Source organism: Monodon monoceros, unplaced genomic scaffold (assembly GCF_005190385.1).
Source record: "Monodon monoceros isolate NGI ecotype Baffin Bay Population unplaced genomic scaffold, NGI_Narwhal_1 Super_Scaffold_4, whole genome shotgun sequence".
Taxonomy (NCBI): Eukaryota; Metazoa; Chordata; class Mammalia; order Artiodactyla; family Monodontidae; genus Monodon; species Monodon monoceros.
In genome coordinates this window covers 37,706,777-37,730,092 of record NW_021703781.1, presented here as the reverse complement: position 1 = coordinate 37,730,092, position 23,316 = coordinate 37,706,777, and the positions used below count along the sequence as shown (strand labels likewise).

General features: G+C 52.1%; 1 protein-coding gene across 4 annotated transcripts in view; it reads right to left on the bottom strand.

Annotated features, from left to right (window-relative positions):
• CXCL12 (C-X-C motif chemokine ligand 12) overlaps positions 1-22,445 on the bottom strand; it is a 28,127-nt gene extending 5,682 nt beyond the window's left edge. Inside the window, exons 1-4 of one of the 4 annotated variants that reach the window (XM_029244732.1) lie at positions 22,304-22,445; positions 18,171-18,288; positions 15,905-15,991; positions 1,719-1,825 (exon numbers count right to left, since the gene is read on the bottom strand). In XM_029244732.1, coding sequence (XP_029100565.1) covers positions 1,719-1,825; positions 15,905-15,991; positions 18,171-18,288; positions 22,304-22,364 — 373 coding nt within the window. In that variant the 5' untranslated portion in view covers positions 22,365-22,445. The other 3 variants (XM_029244735.1, XM_029244733.1, XM_029244734.1) reach the window with 3 other exon arrangements.
• Positions 22,446-23,316: the final 871 nt, after the last annotated feature.

Below are 23,316 nucleotides of genomic sequence, written 5' to 3'. Positions count from 1 at the left end.
GAGAGAAAGGGCACTATTAGTGATTTTGCTGGGACAATAGGCAGACACTGGGACTGTTTGGGCACATCGGGGGCCAGGATCACTCCATTTTTAAGGACCCTGAAAGGGCATTTTAACAGCATCACCGATACTCTTTATTGCCCGGGGGACTACTCCCTCTGGCTTCGCTCTTTGGGAACCTTGAGGTTCAGGCCCTACCCTCTCTGGAACCTAGGCTCCAGGCCCTTGCTCCTTGGGCTTCCTGAGTACAGACCAGGCTTGGGGAGGTCAGTTGGGATCTCCTTTGGAACTGGACTCCCTGGAAAGGCATAATGATGGCGACCTGGCTCCTGCCCCCCTGCCACTTGAGAACATGGGCCAGAAAAGTACACTGTGGATTAGATCTGATTTTGCTATTCTAGAGAAGCCTACAGCTCTTTAGGAAAGAAAAAAAAAGTAAGTAGCCATTTGATACATACTGTTATTATTACTGCATCCTCATTTTAGAAACGTAAGAATTTTTTTAACTCATTAAATCAAGGAAATCTAGTGCTATCCTCTAACTTCTTTCCTTCTACTCAGGGAGGGTGAGACACATTCATCACTGGGTTGTATGTACACAAGACCAGTACACTTTTGACCACTGTCTACAATAAAAATTGCATTTGACGTTATGAAACATACACACACACATACCCACATGAGTGTGAATTGTTCTTCCCTTTAGTAAGTGTGACATATTCCCATATTTTCCAATTTATTCTCTTCTTTTCTATTCAGTGCTATTTCATTTTTAAAAACTGCTGCTTCTGACAGGCTATACTGACATCACAGCCAGAGTTTGCCTAGCATTTCTTCTAAATGGATTCTCATTTGCGGTCTGGAAATACGCTTGGGCCACATAGGGCAGAAGGGATCTGAAATCCGGCAGCCCTTGCGCACCACCTCTGCCTGGGGCCCCGCTTTGCAAACAGCAAGGACGGATTGTCTGGTGCACTGGAGCCAAAATGCCCAGGATCAGATCTGCCATCTCCACGTCCCAGCTCTGAGGCATGAAGGCTCCATGGCCACCCCAGACCTTGGTGCCTGTGTCCATCACACGGGAGAGGGCTGGTCTCTCGTGGGATTGTTGGGAGGACAAGAAGACCATGCCTAGAAAGTACTGCTATGGGCCTGGCAGGTACAGGCTGCACCAGAAATGTCAGCAGGATGGAAAGCACCTGACCAAGGGGTTTGTTTTTCCCCACTGGGAACTCTGTCCTGCCCACATAAGGACACGCATGGTGAATGCATTAGCCTCTGGTTCCCCTTGGCCTCCTGAGCAGGGGGCAGGCCTTGGCTGGGCAGGTGATCTATCAGGGGAAGAACTGGAAAGAGCTGGTCCCTCACAGGCCTCGTGCCTAGGTGCCAAGGACTTGGCTTGGTGCTGGGGGTTCCCACAGTGGCCGGAAGGACAGTCCCCTCCCCCACAGCTCAGGAATGCTCAGAATGGTTGTTTCCTCACGGCCTACAAGCCTGTGTGACCTGGGCTGATGTTCCCGTGTTCAGGAAAATGCCCGGGAAGAGGCCAGGACAAGGTGAGAGCCTGTGGCTGCATCTGGGGCCTTCTAGGCTGACAGGTCACCGCTTCCCCTGAGCAACTTCTCCAGCTGCAGTGCAGTGCTTGGTTGCTGCCGAGGAAAGCTGAGCACAGTCCCTGCTGCCACCCACCTTCCTGAGCTCTCAGCCCCTGGCCTTACCTCCTCCTGGGTCTGGCTGCCAGCATCCGCCTTCAGGCCAAGCCAGCAGCATCCAGGTACCTGGAGCCCTGCACTTGGGAAGGGCAGTGGGAAAGACATGGGCATCCCTAGAAATGAGGCAGGGAATCCTGATGGTTATGGAGGTTGGAACCCCTCCAGCCTGTCACTTCCCACTCGTGTCCATTTGTGGTCACACAGCCTCAGTTTCCTGTAGCTGACCCCTGTAGATTGTTCTTTTCTGCTCAGTATTTCGGGAATCGTGCTCCTCTAGGGTTCTTGCTGGGTCCTAAGGTCTGGCCAGCCATCCACTGCCTGTGCTGAAGCGCCAGCAGCAGAGATCTTGTCCCTGGGGACCTGTACTGGCTGTGGCCGTCCTCCCCCTGAGCCCCCGGCTGCAGAGCCCAGGCCAACTGGACCCCAGCCCAGCACTCACCGCCCCTGTGGTCTGCACAGGGAGTGTGTGCAGATCCTCACAGCGGGGAGGAACGCTCAGAAGGAGGGGCCTCTGGGGAAAGGGATGATTCTTTAATCTGGACTCACAGGAAATGAACCACTATAGTTCTTCATGTGATGGGGACTTCAGGGGGAAGGGTCAGGCACAGGGGATTCTAGAGAAGGGTCATGTGTGTGACCACGGACGTACGGACAGTAGAGTAAGATGAATTGGATGCAAGTAATGACCTACCAGTGTGACCTTGGGTGCATGAATGAACGCACAACCTTGCGAGCATTGCTATCTTTATTTTAGAGATAAGCAAAGAAAACATCCAATATGTTAGCATCCTGTTGATTTATCAGGCAGTCATTCAAAAAATATTTCTTTAGTACCTTCTATGTACCAGCCGCAAAGAAGAATAATTAGTGAGTGAAACAGGCCAAGCCCCTCTCTTCCTGCGTGGTATTAAACCTCTCCTGTGGGGAAGCAGTCCGCAAGCAAGTAAACAGGGCAGGTGGTGCTGTGGACAGGAAAAAGCAGGATAAGGTGCCAGGGTACATGCAGGTGAGGAGCTGCTGTACAGGATCGGGGGTCTGCAAAGGCTTTTCTGACAAGGTGATGGCGATCAGAGATGGAAGGAAGGGAGGGGGTAAACCATGTGGTTTCTAGGTGGAGACCACCAAGTGCAAAGGTCCTCTGCCAGGGGCAGTCCTGGCCTGTTCAAGGGAGAGGAGGCCAGCGTGGCCAGAGTAGAGAGAGGGGACATCAGAGAGATGACAGGGGCCCACAGGCGTAAGCCTCTGTTGGCCACTGGAGGGTCTGAGTAGGAGTGACATCAGCATGCCCGGCCACCCTTGCCGCTGTTGAGAGGACATTGCAGGACATGACGGTGGGCCAGCTTAGGGGCTAGTGTAAGGATTCAAAGAGGAGATGACTGTGGCTTGGATCAGATGGTAGCATGGTGATTGGGTTCTGGATATATTTTGAAGGCAACTAATTGGGTTTGGTAATGGTTTAGCTGAGGGCTGTAAGATAATACAGTAAATCAAAGATAACTAAAAGGTTTTGGCCTGAGCAACTGGAAGAAATAGAGCTGTTATTTGCAGAAATCGGGATGAGCAGGTTGGGGGAAAATTGGGAATTAGCAGTTTCATTTTGCATATGGTAAATTTCAGAGGAGGTGCTGAGTTTACAAGGTGAGAGTCCAGGACAGAGATCACTGGTTTCCTTAACCTTCACATGGAGTTCAAGGCCAAGAGAGTGAGTGAGTTCACCTGGTGCTTAAGAAGAGCATCTGAGGACTGAGTGCCGGGGTGTTCCTGTCTGGATGACGTCTGGAGGATGAGAAGGAAGCAGCAAAGACACGAGAAGGCGTGAAGCCAAAGAAACAGTCAGGAGTCGTCTCCTGAGAGCCAACCAGAAAACGTGTTTCCAGGAGGGTGTTCCACGCTGTCCAATGAGGCCAGGAGACTGAAGAAGCTGAGGACTGATAACCGACCGTTCGATTTCCCAACGGGGCTCAATGACGCCCTCGACAAAGAGCAGCTCTAGTGGAGTGAGTGGTAGGGTGGGTTCAGGAAGGCTAAGAGAGAGAGGGGGAGAGGAGTGGACATAGGAAATACAGGCAACTTTTCTGAGGACTTTTGTGTGGTAAGAAACAGAAATACTGTAGAAGTTGTAGGGGGACCTAGGGGTAGAAGGTACAGTATAGAGGCTGTTTTTATTTTTGCTTTGTTTTGTTTTGCTTTCCAAGGGAGCTATCATAGCATGTTGGCATGACGGAGACAGTGAAAGATTGATGGTGTAGGAGACGGGGGAAGTTAGGAGAAATGTTCTTTGGCAGGTGAGAAGCACTTGGCACCACTCCCAGGTGACAGCAGTGACAGTGGGTACAGGATGGACAGACAGTGGACGAGAGGGGAAACTCACGGAAATGCCCTTCTTACCTCTTCCTTTCATTCTGACATAGAAGCCAGACCATCAGCTGGGAGTGTGGAGGGAGAGGGGGATGAAGACTTAAAGAGAGAGGAAAGTGTGGAATCAGCACCCAGGAGAAGTAGGAGAAATGGAACAGGGAAGTGTGGTAGCATCCGGGCGGCACTAAGGACCCACTTGTGGTGAGTGTCAGGAATTTAAACAGACCGGATGGCGGGGATGTACTTTTTTCTCTGAGCTCCAGTCAGCTACAGAGGTGCAGGCAGGCGGCCTGTGCACTGAGTTAGATTGAACTGGGGATGGGTCATACAGCAATCCGCAGCTACTCGCTTTCACTACAAATCCAAGGCTCCTCCCACCCATAAGCACCCCTTGCCACTCTACTCCCCCCCCCCCTCCATCTAGGGCTTCACTCTGCTATGTTTCTGTTTGGTTTCACGGGCCGAGAGGTAGCTGCAATTCATTTGCTCTAAAATGAGTGTTAACTTCTGGAAACTTAGCAGAACAACCTCCTTGGAATTTGAGATTAGCTCCAGTGCCAGGTAGGAACACCAGGGCTGGGCTGTGGCTTGCCCGGGAAGCTGCTGCTAGGGTCTGTTGATGTCTCACAACTCGAGGACATCGGCTCACATATCAAATGTTTTATAAACACCCACTATGACAAGCGCTCTTCACCGCAGAGCTCCCCCATCCCCAACAGGACGTTACAGAGCCTGCAGCCTGCCCTGGGGATGGATGCACTTGAGAATCCATTGTCCCAGTTTGTTCTCATTGGACACATAGGCTGTGGGTGGACTGCAGCCTCCCCTCCACACATCTGGGGTTGGGCTAGCGCTCTCCACAGGCTGATGGCTCAGCCATCTCACCACAGTTTATGCTGGGCAGGTTGGGTTGGTGCTTTTCAGGGAAGGAAGAGCATCTTGGTCCTAAACAGAATCTGTGTACTTTTTTATGGGGGGAGGGGCTTAGGGATGCTTCTGGGTCATTTATCAGTCTTAACAAGGTAGCAAGCACAGGCCTGAGGGGTCTTTCCTTGGAGTTCAAGCTGAAGCCAGGGACAAACCCCAGAAAAGACCCCTGGGGAGGCTGGGGAGGAGGTAGGGAGGTCTCCAAAATGATTCCTTGTGCAAGTGCGAGCCCATGTCCAGAGCCTCATTGCTCCCCACCTGCCTTGCCCCCTATGCCTGTCTAATTGCCTCCAATGATGGTTATTTGGGTGTAATTAGCAGAAATCCTCATCCTAGCTCTTGAGAGGGATTTATCTGGAACACACAGAAGCCGAGGACAGTGAGTGTGGCTGGACCTCCCTGTCTACTTCTCACCTGCATCTAGGGCCTCCTGCCCTCTCACCCCCCTTCTCTCCCTGAATCTGTTTCATCCAGTTGTAGCTCCCTCTACGTCTCTCTCTCTCCAGCTACCCACACTCCCGAGAACAAGGCTCTCAGTTGTAGGCCCAGAGAAACCCGGAGAACCCGATGAAGTGTGAATCACAACTCTGCACTCCTGGGGCAGAAAACTGGACCGGGCAGCCAGGGTCAGGTGTCTAAACCATGCAGTCAGCTGTACCGAGGGCACCCCTTTATCATGTTTCCCAGCTGTCAGGACCCCATCCGCGTGGGGGGCCCAGGCCTTCTCAGCCGCCGTGTACAGTCTGTGCCTTACGCAAGGGTGCAGCAGGGGAGTGAGGGGCTGAAATCCAGCTCTCTCTGCCGTCACGCTGGGCTTCCCATGGGAGCTGCGCCCCTGGCAGAATAAGCTCCCATTTCTAACTCACAGCAGGACACCGTGTGGGCTCACAAGGGCAGTCCTCATGGGTCAGTGGATACTCCCCTCCCTGGAAATAATCTACTTCTCTCAGGTCTCAGCTTCAGCAGCACTTCTTTTAAAGGAGCCCTCGATGGTGCTCTAAGCTTCCCTGACCCCTGGATGCACCCTGACCTACATTACCAAGCTTTACGAAAATGCTCACTTAATTGCAAGACAGTCCCCCAGACTACAGGCTCCCTGAAATCAGGGGGCACGCCAGCTTGCTCACCACAGTATCCATACTACCCACCTAGTACCGGGCCTGGCGTGGCAGGTATTGTTGGCTGGCTAAATGAGGGCCATCCGCTGTGTAAAGCATGATAGGACATGGATCCAGTTATTTATTATTATTATTTTTTAATGCAACATCATTCTGAAGAGTCAACATCATTCCATGGAATTAATCCAGAGGTTAGGTTGTGAGTTCCTGCTGCCAGGATAGTGGTGGGACATGCTGGGACCAGCACCGCACAGGCACCGGGACACCTACAAGACCCAACCAACAGACTTCCCCCATCTGTTGGCTAAGCGGGTGAAGCTCAACTTCTAAGATCACTTTGAGCTCCAGCTGGTACCAGAGCTTTGCTGAGGGTCTAAGCAGAGGCAGGCAGGATCTTATCCCAACACTGTAGACCCCGGGGAGCAGTGGGGTGAGAGAGAAGGATCCCAGTCTAATCCTCACAACTCTTGGTGATTCTAAGCTCCAGCGTTCTATGGGGAGACCGAGAGTCAGGCCAGGGTCTCAAGTCACACAGTGAGCAGAAAGAAGACCAGGATTCAAGCACTGACCTGCTAATCCTCACCCCCACGCCTGTCCCAGGACGCCACGCTGCCTCTGGACGTGGTCCCTCTAATCCTTCCTTCTTCCTCCAGTTCATCTGCAACTTGGTAACCACATTGCAGTCACCCTAGAAATACCCGGGATGTACTGAGCACAGGGGTGACGTGGTCACATCTGGGCATGTGGGCAAGAGGGTCTGGAGGACAGAACAATCTGGGTTTGGGGGCTTTGTGCTGGCTTCTCCTTTCCAGCATGGTTGACTGGATCAGAGAGGATGTGGTGGAAAGTGGGAAAGGCTGACCGACCTCTGTGAGGGCAGAACCCTGTCTGTTGGGCTCAGCCCCTGTCCCCAGTATTCAGGACACTGCTGGCTGAATCAGCAACTGGCTTCCAGCAGAGGCCCCGGTGCAGGACAGAAAATACAAAAGATGCTGGGTATTTGGCCATGCCTTCAGGGACGGGGCCTCTGTTGCCTTCTACTAAGCCTGAGAAGTACAGAGTGGAAGTTTCTTTCCCCACGGCTGACAGGCAAACACCCAGGCCCTTGCACAAAACTATCCCTTCTGGAGTAGCGGGCTGGCTCGCTTTTGGAGAGCAAAGGGAGAGCCTTTCCCCCTGCTAAGTACACAGACTAGGAGACGCAAGTCTGCCCCCAGAATTCTTGCCTGTGATGAGTACGATTACAATGGCCTGTTTTTCACTGACTATTGCAGCTAGAATTACATAACCCCTCTGTGTTGGGTTTGAGGAAGAAAAACCAAGTCTGGAGAGTTCCAAATGGTAACACTAATTTCAAACCGTTGGCTGCTACATTTGAGTACATGTCTTTATTAGGAAAATTATAAGTGCATATACATCTTTTTATTGATATGACTTCAAAGTAGAAATTGTTGTTTCTCAAAAGGAGTTGTTACTTGTTAAAAAAAAAAAGCACACTGCATATAGAAAGCTGCCTTCTCCTGGACCATTTTCACATTATGTGGGAGATGCAGTTTAAACAATACAAAATACAGTATTTATCGCATTTAACACTGAACCCATCACCGCTCAGAGACTGAGAGTCCAGCGAGGTTGCAGAGTAACAGTCTATGGGCTTTTTCAACTTGACAATGTCAGTGGTCTCCTTAGGGGACTTGAAGGTTTCCAGGGAACATTTCCCAGGGATGGGAAATTTCCCAGGGAATATGTGTAGAGAGATCAGGACCCCACAATTCTCATCCAGCTACAAAAGGATGCACCACCTGGGAAAGGTGATGAACTCCCATCCCAGTGAGAGATCCCATAGTGATAACACCAGGGGGCAGTCAGAAAAGGAAGGTCAAATCGGATCAAGTGAAAAGGCTTAGAAGTTCTCTGGACTTCACACAGTGGGGACTGCAACCTTTTGCTACTCAGGCCCTCTGCTCAAAGCTGGCCCTCCTTTCTCTGGAGAACAGGCAGATAAGCAGAGGTGCCTCGCTGGGGTCTCAGCACCTGGCCGGAGTGGGACAAAGAACGGTGCAAAACAACACAAGGCACAGATTCGGATTCCAACACACAGCACGTCTGTGGGTTCAGTCCCCCCAAGTCTTCTCTGCCTGGGTCCTGATGCAAAGGCTGGCAGTGGAGGACCACCCTGGAGGTTACACGGAGCCCAAGGGAAGGTCAGGTAGAGGCAGCACTGGACCAGGAAGAACAGCTAGGTGACCCCTAATCAAAGTGATCCACGGAACTTGTATTTTGAAAGCAAAAGGGGATCAGGAGAGCCTTTTCCTTTGCAAATGGACTATTTAAATGCATATTTGCTTTAGCTGGGCAGTCTCCACTTAGGAGCAGATTGCAAGTAGAGGGATTGCCACACAAATCATTTTTCCTGCAGTTTCTCCTCTTATCTATTTTTCCCCCTATGGGGAGAAACAAAAATTATTCTTAACTGTAGTCAAGATTTATTTAGGGCCATGTTAATTTTCTTGGAGAAAGAGATTTAATGGTTCTGGTTCATGGGCTCCAGGGGATGATAATTCCAAATTTTCCATATGATTTTAAAATGTCTTGAATTACTTGGAAAATGACCCTCCCACTGAAAGTTAGATCATTTCATGTATAATTCAGAAGGCCTGTAGTGACAGGTTAACTTCAGAAGAGGGTTTTGAAACCAGCTCTGTATCCCTTATAACTAATAAAGGCCCCTCCATACTCCATTGTTTTCAATATAACAAAGCTGGTTTGAGGATGTGAATTTTTGTTTGGTTGATGGATTTGCGTCTATTTGCATGAAGATCTAATTTAAAGGCATATTTATGGAAATGCCTAACACATGTTACTGATAACCCAAAGATTATTAAATCTGAGAACACCTACAATTCAAGATTATTTTACAAGAATATCCTTTCTGCATGTTGTTTACATCATCCTGTCAATTGATACATTTCCTTGTTTTGCCCTTCTTTTTTTCTACTTTCTTAATTAAAAGAAAACTTAACCAGAGGGGAAAAGTATTAGTGAGACCAAATGAAAAACAAAACAAGCCAAAAGCCCTCAAGTGCCTCCTTTTCGGAAAGTGAGAGTTTTAAACTGTTTAACGCAGCTCTACAAACCGCTCTCAATAAAGGGAAACAACCTAAATGTCAGGAATTTTAAGCTACTTTCCCAATCAGCCCATTCTTTTCTAAGAGGAATGCCCTGCTGGACATCCTGTAAGCACAAGATGACAGCGGCAGCAGAGAAGGTCCAGGGGCCACTGTGCAAAGTTAAGAGATGATGGGATCATCAAATGGTGAAAAAGTGAGGTTAGATTTTAATCGGGAAGGAATCTTCAAGTCCAGGATTGATTATTTTAGGGATTGGGCTTTCAAAACCAAGAAAAAGTTGAAAATTCTTTTCTTGTTATTCCCCAAACAGTGCTGACACCACGAAGACACAACTCTCTGTAGTTCTGAGGTACCAACAATTATAGACGCCTTGAGGGTCTGCATCCTCGAAGGTCATACTGCAGCAAACCGAATTCCCTTGGGCTCTGTTGATCCAACATGGGTTTGTGATCATGGGGAAAACAAGGTTCCATCCAAAAGGATCACAGCCCTAATCAAAAACCTGGTCAAAGGCCCCAAGGGGCATCTCCTCACTCTCAGGCTTTGCATTGGAGGAACTGACAGCGCATGCAGCGAGGACATTGGCTTTGAACAAAAACACAGGGTTGGACAATGGACGATATTCCAAACAAGCCACAGACGTGCACAGTGCTTTCAGGACCGGGTAACACGAGACATTTTGATTTACTTCTTGGTGCCCAGTTTAAAGTAAAGCTTTGCTCTTGAGAGAGTCCTTTTCCTGGGTCATGGAGACAGTCTTGGATACACATGATGATGGATGAGAGAGAGAATGATGAGAAGGACGTGATGGGATGTAGAGGAGAGCTTGGGATGAGGGGTGAATCTCACCCTACCCTGGCCTCACACTCCTGCCTGCCTCAGCTCAGGGAAGCCCTGCGGTACTCGCCAAAGAGGCAGAACCCTGCTCTCACCCTGAGGAAGGGTGAGGCTCCTGCCTGGCTCCCCAGAACCTCTCCCCGACCCCTCCGCCCCTGCACAGGGCAGCCTTCACTAAGGTCTGCCCACGCTGACTGGTGCTGACACCTCCTGGTGGCTCTCCACCCTGGACATGGTGATGTGGGCAAGGTTCCCTCCGTCTGGGGTTCCAGCCTGCACAGCTCAGAAACCTCTGGCTAGATAAGGGGTTCCGGGAAGGATATTATAACAAAGCAGGTAAAAGAATGGCCTTAATCTAAGTTCCTATCTGTCGCCAGTGACACTGGATAATCAGACTAAATGAGAAATAAACGCCATATATTTTGCTACATAATCAAATGGTGAAGTAAGGCAAACTGTGCAAGACAAGGCCCTTGGAAATGCATTCAGGCCTGCCTGGGTGCAGGGGAGTGGCTAGCTACAGACCCTTCCTAACTCTGATTTCAGACCTGGGCTCCTACTGTAAGGTTTCCTCAGGCGTCTGACCCAACCTGCGCCTCTCACATCTTGAACCTCCTGTTAACAAGAACAGAGGGAGACACCATTAAGGCGGGTTCCTGCAGTGGCCGGGCCGCACACCTGAGACGCTGAGCCCCGCTCCAGCCGGGGACACACCCCTGATTTCCAAATCTCTGTGGTGCTTCTGCCTTCCGAGACCCTGAGCAGGGGGACTGAAATGAGAGAGACAGCATGGCAGAAGCGAAGGACGGATGGAAGGCGGGAAGCAGAGAGGGCAGGTGGGCACAGCAAGCACAGGGCGGATGGACGAACAAGGGCACGGAGATGGCATGGCACAGTGGTCACAAGGCAGGACGAAGTGCGATGCCTTAGCCCAGCATAGACATTAAGCCCCAGGACCTCTGGGCTGGCGCGGCGGAGCGGCCCCGGAGCTAGGCCCCCAGGCAGCCGGCACTGGGACCGCGCATGCGCACCTGGTGGCAGACGCGCGAGCGCTGCCTAGTCAGTTTCAACCCACAACGGAATGGAGGTCCAGCTCTTCGGCTCTTCCACGGCGACCCTGCCTTCAGCGGGGCTGAGGCCCGCTGGTCAGATACAGTGAGGCCCCAGGGCCAATGGAGTCATATAAGGACAGACAGGGGCTTGCCTATGTTTTCTAATGTGGGTCCAACCCTCTGAGTCCCCGCAGCCTCGGCTTCCCCCGGAGAGGTGGCACATGCTGTCTCCCTGGGCACTGCAGAAAGCGGTTTGTAAGCTATTGCTTACCTCAGGGAAGCAATAGCTTGACCCACAGCTGCTACAGGGCAAACAGCTCTCCCAGAACAGACCTGTCACCCTCTCTGGCACAGAAATGTACTGCTCCTGCGGTGTGAAAAAGGGAGCGTGGAGTCACAGGTCTGACCCTCTGCAGGTGCTTTTGTAAGAGTAGCGCTACCCTGGCCAAGGTCCTGCAGACAAGAACTGCTGCTGGCTTCCACGGAAAGGACTGCAGCCCTGGGTAGCCCAGCAGCCATCCAGAGGCCTTCGGAGGCACCACAGGCAGGATGAGGTAAGTGGGCAACCCACACGCCCGGGAGCAGGCCTGCTATCCCTGTTGCTGGCAAGAGGGCCACAGGCTGGGGGAGTTAGCCAGGTACAAGGGATGGCAGTGGGAAGTAAAAGTCTTTGGCTACAGTGCCCTAGGGGGACACTTCTCCAGTGAGGAAAAGTAATGGCTGTAATTCCTTATGCTGCAATTAAAAGGAGCGCACTAAAGCGTGAGGGGGACACAGCGCTCTGTGACCCAGGTGACAGGCAAGGACCTTGGGTTCCTTCTCCTGAAATCCATGTGCCCCATCCTTCAACTATGTCGTCTTTCTGGATCCATGTACTGAAATTATGACCAGGGGTCTGGGGGACAGGGTGAGTGTGTGTCCATGTGTGACAGGGGGATGGGGAGAAGAGTAGATATTCAAGGTTTCCCTTTTCAAAGCACTACTGAAATCAGGGCCTTGCTCTCCCCTGTGATCCCCCTCCTTCCAGTCCAAATTAGAGAGACTTGGCAAGAAAGCTCAGCCATGAATCTGCATGTGTATGTGTGTTGAGGTCGGGGTAGTGAGTGAGGACTGAGGCAGCTGCGTCCCAGAACCTAATCACTTGGGGTCACGCAGAAGGGGGAAGGGGATAGGCTAGGGGTCCCCAGAGCTACAGGCCCTTCACACAACTCCTCTGCATCAGGGACCCGTTTAAAGAATCTACAAAGTGAATTGCCCTGCAAAGAGGCTCCCTGAGAAGCATTTCCACAACTGCTCTCTGGAAATGCAGAGCTGTCAGCCATTCTCCCCACACGGTCTGAAGAAACCCACCCAAGCTTGGAGGTAAAACCGCTCATACAGCCCCAGGCCCAGGGAGGGAGAGGCCAGAAAAGTCCTACCCCAGGTGGCAGAGTGGTGGAGAGCCAGGCAGCAGGCATTTGGGGAAAGAAGTCAGTTATCGCCTGCAAATGGCATGGCCACAGCCAGCTCTGCCCCGCAAAGGCAGTGATGCCACCGGCAGTGGCAGGTGAGAGGGTATCAGGCACATGGCCCTTGCTGGGTGAGATGCCAGCTGCTGGGCCAGCAGGCCGCTCTGTGCACAGGCCAGGTGGCCACACGCTGGCCTCAGACGGGAACGCAGATTGTAAAAGTGTGGAGCTGTGTGAGCTCTGAGCGCTCATGATCATGGGCCTTGCGAGAGAGGGAGCGGAGGGCAGGGTGGAGGCTCACCAGCCCAGGGTGATGCTGGAGAGAGACCCTGGGCCATTCTAGATGGAGCGCTGGGCCATCCCGGAGTCCCAGGCTGTTCTAGATAGAGTCCTGAGCACACAGGCTCTGTGTCATAGACTCCAACCCCGGTCTTTGTACAACTACTTTCTTCTTAACTTAGCAGACCAGGAAAGGCCCTAAAAAGCACATAAATACAGGACCCGGGGTGGCCACAGTGGCGGCAAAATGCTGCTCCCCCATGGAAGTCTGAGCGCCCGCCCGGGAAGCAGGGGCTCTGCCCTGGAGGAGGGTTAGGGCAGATTTACAAAGCGCCGGGAGACACAAGAGCAGAGTGCACTGTGGTCCTTCTCGAGGTGGCAGATAACTAGTTTTTCCTTTTCTGAGCAGCCTTTCTCTTCTTCTGTCGCTTCTTTTTTCCTATCTTTTCTCTTTTCCCCACTTTTTCTTCTCTGCGCCCCCTTAGATAAAATTAGTAGAACCATTAATAACGTTGAAATAAACAGGAATCTTTCTCAGTCTGCACAATATTTAAAAGTGGCCCGTGTATTTGTTTAACCCTGTCTTTAGTCTCAGGTCTGGAGGCCCCCGGGCAAAGCACTGTCTGTCAGTACTTCATTAAAATAAGTTAGACATTTTCCCCAATTCAAAAAAATGTTAGTCGGGCTTCCAGAACACAGATACCCGTGAACTGATCCGAAAGGGTGGGAAGGCACGCCCAGGGACAGGCTGGACTGGTCTTCCGTCTCACCCCAACCTGCTCTCCTAGGGCTTCTTTACATCTCAATGCAGAGCTGAACTCTCTGCTTTATCTTTAAAATCTCTGCATTTCAAATCGAATAAGCTTTGGAGGTTGGAGGCCCAAGGTTCAGATGGCCTTCCAGGAGGAGAGAAAGAAAGCAGCCTGATCCCACCTTCTCCTTTCTGGACGCCTGTGCACACACCCCCTGGGAATGACTGGGATTGTTCTGGAGAGCAAGGGAGAGAGCTGGTTAGCAGAATTTTATTAGAGCAACTTTATTAGAGCAATTGGCTCTTGACTGTCACATTAAAATGATTCAAGCTGAATGGTATTTAATGATTTATGGGGTAAGGCCACCTGTTCCTGAGAAAGCTTGATATTAGCCATGGGCTGGAATTATGGGATTTTTACATGGGAAAGTGTGAAAGCTGGATATGATGAGGATTGAGTCTCTGGAGATTACGTGGGGATGTTAGGAGGACCAAGGAGCAGTAAGAAGGGGAGGAGGAATTAGTGAGTCAAATATGATTCTTCAGAAAACTAGCCCCACTGCTTCTACTGGGTTTAAAAAAAAAAAGACATAAAAACTTGAGCTGCAGATCTAATCTGCTCCTGAGCAAGGTCCATGTGCTGTCACTTGCATGTGAACTCGGTAGGAGGGATGCAAGGCACCTGACCAGCAGGCCAGCTTATCCGAATAAATTCCAGAAATGTGTGTGAGCCCCATGTCTGACAACTAACGGACTTCACCTCAGGTAAATAAATTCCCACATACAGTAGGAGGTTTATACCATGAAACAATGCGCATTTTATTGCTAGTGCATATAATGTCACATTTGATACAATTTTAGTACAAGTGGAAAAATACACTGTGGGTAACATTAAAAAGCTGCAGTCACACTTATATATCATATATAATTCTTTACAAATCGCCAGTAGTTTACGGTAATAGAGAAATGTAACCTACTGACATTCATATGGCTCCACTTCAAATATAGGAATTGTTCGACTATAAATATATTCTGAAATACATTTGTTTACTAAAGTAACGTTTAAAAAATTGTGCACGAAAATATATATAAAAAAATGCCTTGCAAAAAGTTACGAATACCACCAGGCCCATCTGTGGATCACATTTATGCAGGGGATTTCATCTCGCCAACGTTTCTGATTGGAACCTGAAACCATCTTGTGGCTTCAGGAGGAGGGGTTAGTGGCAAGAGGCTCGTTGATTCTTCTATTTTTTCACTTCTGATTTCAGAAACCTCAGAGTTTGTAGAGCCTCCATGGCATACATAGGTTTCAGAGGCAATTACAGAAACCAAATTCCTCAAAGCAAGCTCTCAGATTGAAAACTGCATTTGATTCTGCAAAGACCGTCTTTCATGGGAAGGAGGAGACATGATCTCACACCCCCAGCAGAGGGCCAGCCCCGTTTTGGAGGAGGCCAGAGAAGGATCTCACAGAGGGCCTGCAGAGGAGGGGCGGGCAAAGGGAGGAGGGGGCCACAGGGTGGGAGCCCCTGCGGTCACCCTCCTCCAGCTGGGTGCGTAGAGAAATGAGAAGCAGAAGCAGATGAAAGCATATTCTGGGAGGCAGGAAGAGGCCGGGAGTGACCCGGAGAGGGTCTCTGAGCACAGTCCCCAGTGATGGCGGTTCTACGTGGAGCCCACCCATCCAATCACTGAGCTTGAAAGAGGGGGCGAAGGTAGTGGCCGCTGCCTAGCACTGGTCAGCATGTGGGTTGTCATTTCAGGAGAGGCACCCCCTGCTGGAGTCGCCCATAGTCTTCCTCCGAGCCTCAGCGTCTGGAGGAAGGATGCTTATCTGAGCTCCCTGCTCGGCCATCACCTGACTGTGCTCAGACTCCCCCGGGGAGAAAAGGAGAATCTCCAAAACAAACCAAATACAAAGCATCGATTTAAAAAAGGTAATGAGAATGATCATGACTGTGATGATTATGAGGGAACGGACAGGTGGGAAATGCTATTGGGATGATACAATTTCTTAGAAAAACCCCAGTTATAAAACAGCCAATGTGAAAGGTACGGGGCACAGATGAACACACGCTGCGATATTGTACCGTAGGCTATAAATGCAGTTGTCTACATGCTGGGCAAACCTCTCGCCCATGCCCAGGTCAATGCGCTGCCCCCCAGGCACACCTGGTCCTCACCGTTCAGGCCTTCCTCCCCCACACACCTTTGCCCTTTCATCTCACATGGGTTTAGCTTTCCTCAAGTGGATCTAGTGGAAAGTCCTTTTTGGTGGTTGTGCTTACTTGTTTAAAGCTTTCTCCAGGTATTCCTGAATCCACTTCAACTTCGGGTCGATGCACACCTGTCTATTGTTGTTCTTCAGCCTTGCCCTGGCAAAACAGAAGAGGCGACAGTGTGCAGCTGATCGGAGGGGAACCTGGCTGTGAGCTGGACATCTGCTCATCCGACACCCAGGTTAGGACCCAACTGGAGCGGGGTGCCCCGCTTGGCAGGCTCAGGCTCGGGAGGAACCCCAGGTGTGCTGGGGAGACAGTGCTAGCCGTGCTTCAAGTTTTACCCCAGAGACACTGGGGAGTGAAGAAAAGTCTTTAAGGAGTCCAGGGAGAATTCACACAGGGAACATTTGAGTTGGCTTTTGAAGGATAAGTAGGAGCTGGGCAAGTGAAGTAAAGGGGGGAGGAAAAGCAAGAGCAAATAGCCCAAAGGGGTAACAGTGCAGAGAGACGTGAGGAATTTGGGAGACAGGACATTCAAGAAGCCCGCGGCCAGATGTAAGGGGCAAAGCAGTGGGGCTTCATCTGCAATTTTGTTTATGACGGGAACTTGTGGGGTGGCAGAAGCAGATTTTTCTTTTGATGGACCATCTTGATAGTACATGGAAGACAGACTTAAGAGTAAGCCTAGAGGCAGGAGACCTACAAAGAGGTACCGCATAGTCTGGGGGATGGGGAGAGGTGAGAGTACAGTGCGGGGAGGGGCAGTGGGGGGGACGGGGAGGGGGAGGGGAGAGGTAGTGTAGGTAGTTTGCCAGAAAATGGTTTCCAGAGAGATTTTACAAGTTCACTGAATGTTCACGGTCTCATTTGTTCTTTGAAAGTTCGTACTGCACCTTCCTCCCAATTCTCACCTTTACTCAGAGCCTCCCTCTCTGAAGACTCCTGGAAGAGGACCTGGACTTGTCTCTGGACCCCTCTCCATAAAGCCCCTGGGTACCAGGTAATCTCAAGCAGCCCGAGGACACCACCGCCCAGCCACTTGGGGTCTAGGAGGACCCATGGGGCCAGCACAGAGGCTCGTGGACACCAGGAGTCTTCACACAGCCTGCCTGTTGAGTCAATGAGCTGTGCAGAGGGCCTGGCTCAGAGCAAGGCGGATCCAGGTCCAATTCTGGGGATTGCTGTTTATTAACGTGTTTGCCGGGAAAGACATGAGGATTCTATCTGGCTTCTTCAACCTCGAGGCGAGGGAATCCACAGAGTCTGCACTGCAAAGTGGGCCCATCCTTGCTGAATTCATTATCTGATTAAATACTTCTCAAAAGAGAGTATTTTATTACAAGCAAAGAAAATGAAAACAAAAAAAATTCGTCTTCTAGTGCCCTAAAGCATATTGTAAATGACAAACACATTCAAGGCAGCAAAGGCTAGAGAAAAAGAAAAGTCAAACCTAAAACCAGTTGGTGTTGGGTGGAGAGTCGTCAGATGGGTGTAGCTTTTGCTCCAACTGCCCTGTTCCCATCCTGCTTTTAGTGCTGGGACTTTTCAGGAGGTGAGCTCTGCCCAGGAGACCCCGAGCCTCCACTCCCCGACATCTAGACACATGGCCAAGCTCGCTGTGAGCGAGCACGGGGACACATGGGCACCGGAGGGCCGAGCAATGGACGGCCACGTGTGGCTTTCTTTCTGGACTTGGTTCAGCCTCCTGCTCTCCAGGAGAGATCTTAGTGTCTCATGTATGTGTGATTTTGGTATGTCTTGTTTCCCACATGAATAAAATCAAATGTTAGCAGCTGCCATCAACACCAGCAAAACTAAAACCTTGTGTGTTGGCTTTCAGAAAATGCAGTTAAGTGAGCTGGTAATTTTGAGTTTCACCAAACAGTTTAACGATGACTTCAACTGAATTTGAGTCTTGTGAGTTTGTGCTATGTGATAAAGGATTAAATTAGGGCACCAAAGCCCTGAAATTGGCAGAACTATTACTAGCAAGGGGCTGGCTAATTTACTGTTCTTCAGCAGAAAGAAACTTTGGTGAATCCCATGTTTCTCCAGCCTAAGGGTGCATCTGAATGTGCTCCCATCTCTTGCACTAAAGGGAGGAAACTTGGCAAGAAGAGGCAAGGACCCTCTCTGAGTGAGCACGGCACCAAGGTTAGGGCACCAAGGGTAAGAGGAGCTTTTAAAACTCCTGCCTGGTGGTACAGTCAGCTGCCCCTAATTACGCCAGGCTCGAGCCTGGACACTCGGCTTGTGTCATTTCTCTAGCTTTAATTAGGTGTTACTATGCCCATCAAATGTAACATCCCTGCAGGAGGATGTTCAGACTTACACGATCTGAAGGGCACAATTCGGAGTGTTGAGGATTTTGAGATGCTTGACATTGGCTCTGGCGACGTGGCTCTCAAAGAATCGGCAAGGGCATCTGTAGCTCAGGCTGACCGGTTTCCCTAGAGAGGTAACGAGAACAAAGCAGCTTGTTATTATCCTGCCAGGCCTTGGGGATACAAGTGTGTCTGAGTCTGCAGCCGAGTGATCAGATGGTGGAATGAGGGTAGGATGGGGAACGATGGGAGGAGTCATGGGTGCATCCTGGCAGAGACATTTTCCTTGGGCAGCACAGGGAGCTCTGAGTGGGCTGAGGCTCAGCCTCTACAGGGCAAGAGGCCAGAAGGACCTGAGGAGAGCTGGACCCTAGGAGGGAGGGAAGCTAAAATCGGAAGGCCCCTGCTTGGGTGTCTCAAGATAAAGGACATTAATCACAGGAGAGAACTGTTTCAGTCCAAGGTACTGAGGTTCCTAGTTATTCTTTGCAAAATAAACTGCTCCATGGCCAACTGAGAAAGACTTCCCGATTCAGGGAACAGGGAGGGGGAAGAAGGAGGCTCCAGGCTCGCTCTCTCCCAGGAGCCACTGCAGCTCCCCTGGGAATGCTCCCTCCCCCACCTGCAGTCTTCTCTGTCCTCACATTTACCTTAAGCCCAGGCAATCACAAAAGAATCCCACTGGCTTCCTACCTGGGCGTCCCCAGAGGGCAGGCAAGGGCCCATCTTTTCCCTGCACTTCCAGGGCTGAAGGCAAACGTGGCTTTCATTGCCTGTGCAGGGATGCTCCAGCCTCCTGGGTTGTATTACATCTTTGTTTGCCAATTCACCAATTTGCAAAATGCCATAATTGACACTCATTAGTGTAAATTAGCAAAGGGCTCCTGCAGAACCCACAGCTCACCCTGGAAGTCTAGAATTGCAAGCCCCAGGGGGTGGGGGGGTGGGTACTGACTTTTGTGTGTGTGTGTGTGTGCGCGCGCCCGCACACGTATATGTGTGCGCGCGTGTATGTGTGCATGTTTTCTGCAGATTTTATCCAAGCCCTACTTAATACCCCAAATTATTTGAATTTGTGGATCCTTTCATCAGGGATTAAATGTAGGTCTGAGAATATTTAGTCCAGAGATTAAAAAAAAAAAAAAGTTTGCCTGTTTACAGAGCTCCCAGAGGGCTCCTGGTGGTTCTGAAGTTCCATATTTGGGGCAAGAGAGCTGGGGAGGCCTGTGAGTGAGGGACTTAATTTTTTTTCCTCAAGGCTGAACTCCGTCAAGAGATGGCATGGCCAACAAGTCAGGGGGAAAGCAGACCACCTGGCCCCCCAAGACCAAACTTGACTCCCTGAAAACCAGGAAGAAGAAAGCCTGGCTTCAAGGCTCTCAGTGACTCGTGGCACTGGAGAGCCTGGAGCAGGCTTCAGGTTTACACCTGGGCTAAGTCCAGAAAGTCGCTGCTGGGGCCTGGCTTTTAGCAAGTGTACCGGGTCCCTGCAGAAGTCTGTATAGCCCTGTAACCAGGTCACCTGGGAAAGTGGCCTGCAGCTGGGGGCTGGGTGGCCAGGGTAAAGGAAGAGCCAAAGTCTCCCCTCCGAGTGTCCTGCCTCCAGGTTCCCCTGAAATTCTCAGGGGTCCTTCAGAGCTGAGCAGAACCGGCATGTGGGGCCCACTGGTGAGGCAGGACTGGTCCCAACCCCAGAGCAGCAAACTGCAAGGTGCACAGTATGACAGCTGCTGGGGGCAGCTCCTCCCCCGTGTCCCTGAGATGCTGTTCTGAGTCCATTAGCGAAGCAGTGGCGATCAGGCCAGAAATCAGAGCCCATTCTGAGCTCAGAACACAAGCTTTCTCTTTTTCTCTTCTCTCCTCTCCACCTCCTGGGATTATCCATTTCCTTCAAAGGCAATTTTTATTCCTGCTCCCAGGACCCAGTTGCCTGCCTTTCAAGTGGAGAATTTCAACAGGTTTTTTAAAGTGACAGAGCCCCAAGTGTTCTTACCAAGAGAGCTAGGTGCTGTGTCCAGCTGGTGACCTTCCTGCCAGCTTTTTGTCAATATTACTAACTTTTCCAACTGTTTTGCATGTGGTCCGTGTACAGGCAAGAGGCCTGACTGGTCCAGATGTTACCCAGGGCTCGGGGGAACTTGGCTTCTGGTGAACTTGGCTCCGCTCCGGAGCAGTCCTTCCACTCGAATGCAGAGACAAAAGCCCCCAAGCCAGCCCCTCCAGCCAGGCCTAGGAATGGGGCCCACCCTGACTTTAACCCCTAGAAGCCCAGGGCATCTGGGGACCCAGCTGCTTGGCTGAGGTTAGCCAATGGAGGGAGGGCAGGAGCCCGAGTCAGAGCCTGAACAAGGGGACCCAGCATGGGTACACAGGCTCCAGGTGGTCAAAAAGTTCATTCTGGCCTATGCGTGCAAGGAGAGCCCGACTAAGCGGGAGCCCAGGACCCTGACTTGGCCACTTGGCTGCCAAGAGGGCAACTCAGATGGGCAAGCAACCAACCCTTCCCAGAGTCAGGAGGAGTCTGTGGATGAGGCCCCCACTCCTTCTGTGCTCCCCCCAGGTCAGCTGTGCCCAGGACTCAAGGACCTGGGTCCTTGCATTCTAGTCACTTCTGCAGTTCCCCAGGGGAGGGGGCAGCTAGAAGAAGCACCATTTCCTCCCACAGCTGGATGATGACACGTCTACTCTCACCAAACCATTCAATTGTTAATACCCAAACCAGAGTGTGCCCCTTGACCTGGGTTGGGGGTGTCAGTGTCAGTGTAAAGACACAGGCTAGGTTACTTTTTCAGCTTACAGAAAAATTCTGAATTCCCTTTGGTGCCAGTCTCTCTGCAGCTCTGACCAGCAACTTGCTACACTTTTAAAGAACACTTCCCAGGTGGTCAGCCACCAGCCAGTGAGAATACAGCAGAGGTCTTCAGCTGGCACCTAGCAGACTGCTCCAGGGCCTGGGGCCCTGCACAGACCTCAGCTGCACCAAGGACAGTGTCCTTCAACCCTTTGCAGGATTCGTTGGAAACTTCGCAGCCAAGAAAGCTTGGCATGGCCTGACCGTGCTGACATGGTTTTGTTTTGTGTGTTCAGAGGCAACAGTTTATTTTGGTTTGCAGCAGTGGTGTCCTGTAACAGGACAGTGAGATTTCGCTTAAGCCTCAAAAGGAAAAAAGGTCTCTCCCTCTCACAGTGAAACGGTACACCACCTTTCCCCATGGCCTAAAGCCTTGGCGACTGAACTTTGCTGCAGCGCTCACTCCGAGATAGAGCAGTGCTCGCCTGTCTGGTGACAAAGGCGCCAGCCTGCAGGTGTGTTTTGGGGGCTGGGCAGGCGCATGCATGACCCAGATCGCCCCTGGGCCTCTCCTGGGTGACCCCAGACAGAGGCAGGGAAGGCACTGTCTGGATGCGCTTCCAGCTTCGCCGCGTCGCTGCGGACCGCGTTGCGGTACAGAAGCGCAGCCAGGCGTTCGCTGCAAACCCGACAGCTGCTCGGAACGATAAGACTGCGAGGGACGCCTCGCAGCTGCACCCGATCGCATTGCCACCACAAGCAAGTCGCGATGCCAGACAGGCTTTGCAAAGCGCTCTCTCCAACAGGAACCGCAGAACGCATCTCCAGCGCGGTGCCCAGCGGGGCCTTGGCGCGGGCCGGGGCAGAGGAGCCGTGGCCCCGCACGGAGCCAGGAGCCCATTCTACTCTGGAAACCGAGCTGGGCCGTGGGAAGGCACTAGCTGGGAGGTGGATGGTCAAGGGCCAGGGACCCGCGGCTCCCGACTCGGCTCCACACCTCCGCGCCCTCCCGCTCCGGCTCCGAAAGCGCCCTGGGCGCCCTCGCATCCAGTTATCCTGCCCGACCTCGCTCTGCAGCCCGCCCGAGGTCTGGCGGCCGCTCCCGCGTCCCGGAACCCGAGCTCAGCAGCGGAGTGCGAGACTCAGCGCGGGGGGCGCTACGCTGGGGACCTCAAACGCCGCACGCCGAGGGAGCGCGCCCCGCGAGGTGGGCTGCCTCGACCTCCCGGGTGCAAAGCGGCGCGGATTAGGTTCGCTCGGGACGGCGCGGGCCGGGGCAGAGGAGCCGTGGCCCCGCACGGAGTCAAGAGCCTGGCGCCTGCCCACGCCTCGGTCGCCGGGCGCACTCACCGTCGCTGAGGCACAGCGCAGCCAGCACAAGGGCCAGCACAGCGACGATCTTGGCATCCATGGCAAGAGCGGGCGGCGGGTGGACGGAGGCAGGACGCGGAGGAGATGCGACTCCGGAGAGTGAAAGTGCGGCAGCAGGAGGCGCGCGCCCAGCACTTTAGAGGCGAAAGCGGGGCGGGGTGGGGCGGGGCGGGCGCGCGGCAAGGGGCGGGCCTGGAGCCGAATTCTGCCTGCGGCCCGGGGCTCTGACCAGAGTCCGCTCCCACGCGGCCGCTCCCCCTGTCCCCTCCCTCCCACCCCTGCTCCGCGCCCGGGATGCTCCTGGGCCTGCGGTGCGCCCCAGCCTTTGACCTCTTGGTTACGCTGGGCCCTTGCTTTGTAGGCCTAACCTGCACCGAGGAAGTCAGCCGCTCAGTGAGGGTCGGGGATGGGACTGGTTACTGTTCCCATTATGCAGATGGAAAGATTGAGTCCCAGAGGCGGGAACAGAATGAGAACCAAAGAAAAACAAACAGATCGGTCCTAGAGGTGAGGGCCAGCTAGGCCAGCTGCGTCCCGGGTAGCTATGAGGGTCCTTTTGGGGGAGTGTAGGACCTGGAGGTGACCACCGGCTTCAGCTCGCTGCTCCGCGGCCGGGAAAGCTGGGACTAAGGGAAACAGACTAGTCTTTGCAGTCAGAGCGACTCCGATTCGATTCCAAGCCAGAGCTATAACTTATTAGCCAAGCCTCAGTTTCCTCAACTGTGAAATTGAAGCTCTAAAATAGAGTGCTCTGCCACCAAAAGGAAATAATGGCAGTTCGCCCCGGAGGCTCTTAGTAAACGTGAATTTACTTAGCCCTTTGCACCCCTGCTCTTTCCACTGTGAAATGGAATAAACCCAGTTCCCACCCCGCGGAGGGGAACTGTGGGATTTGACTTGAGACTCCCCTCCCGACCACCACGAAGTGCTCAGCACTGCGTCTGGCACATAGTCTGTACTCAAGAAATGGAAGCTAGAAATAATTGTTTACA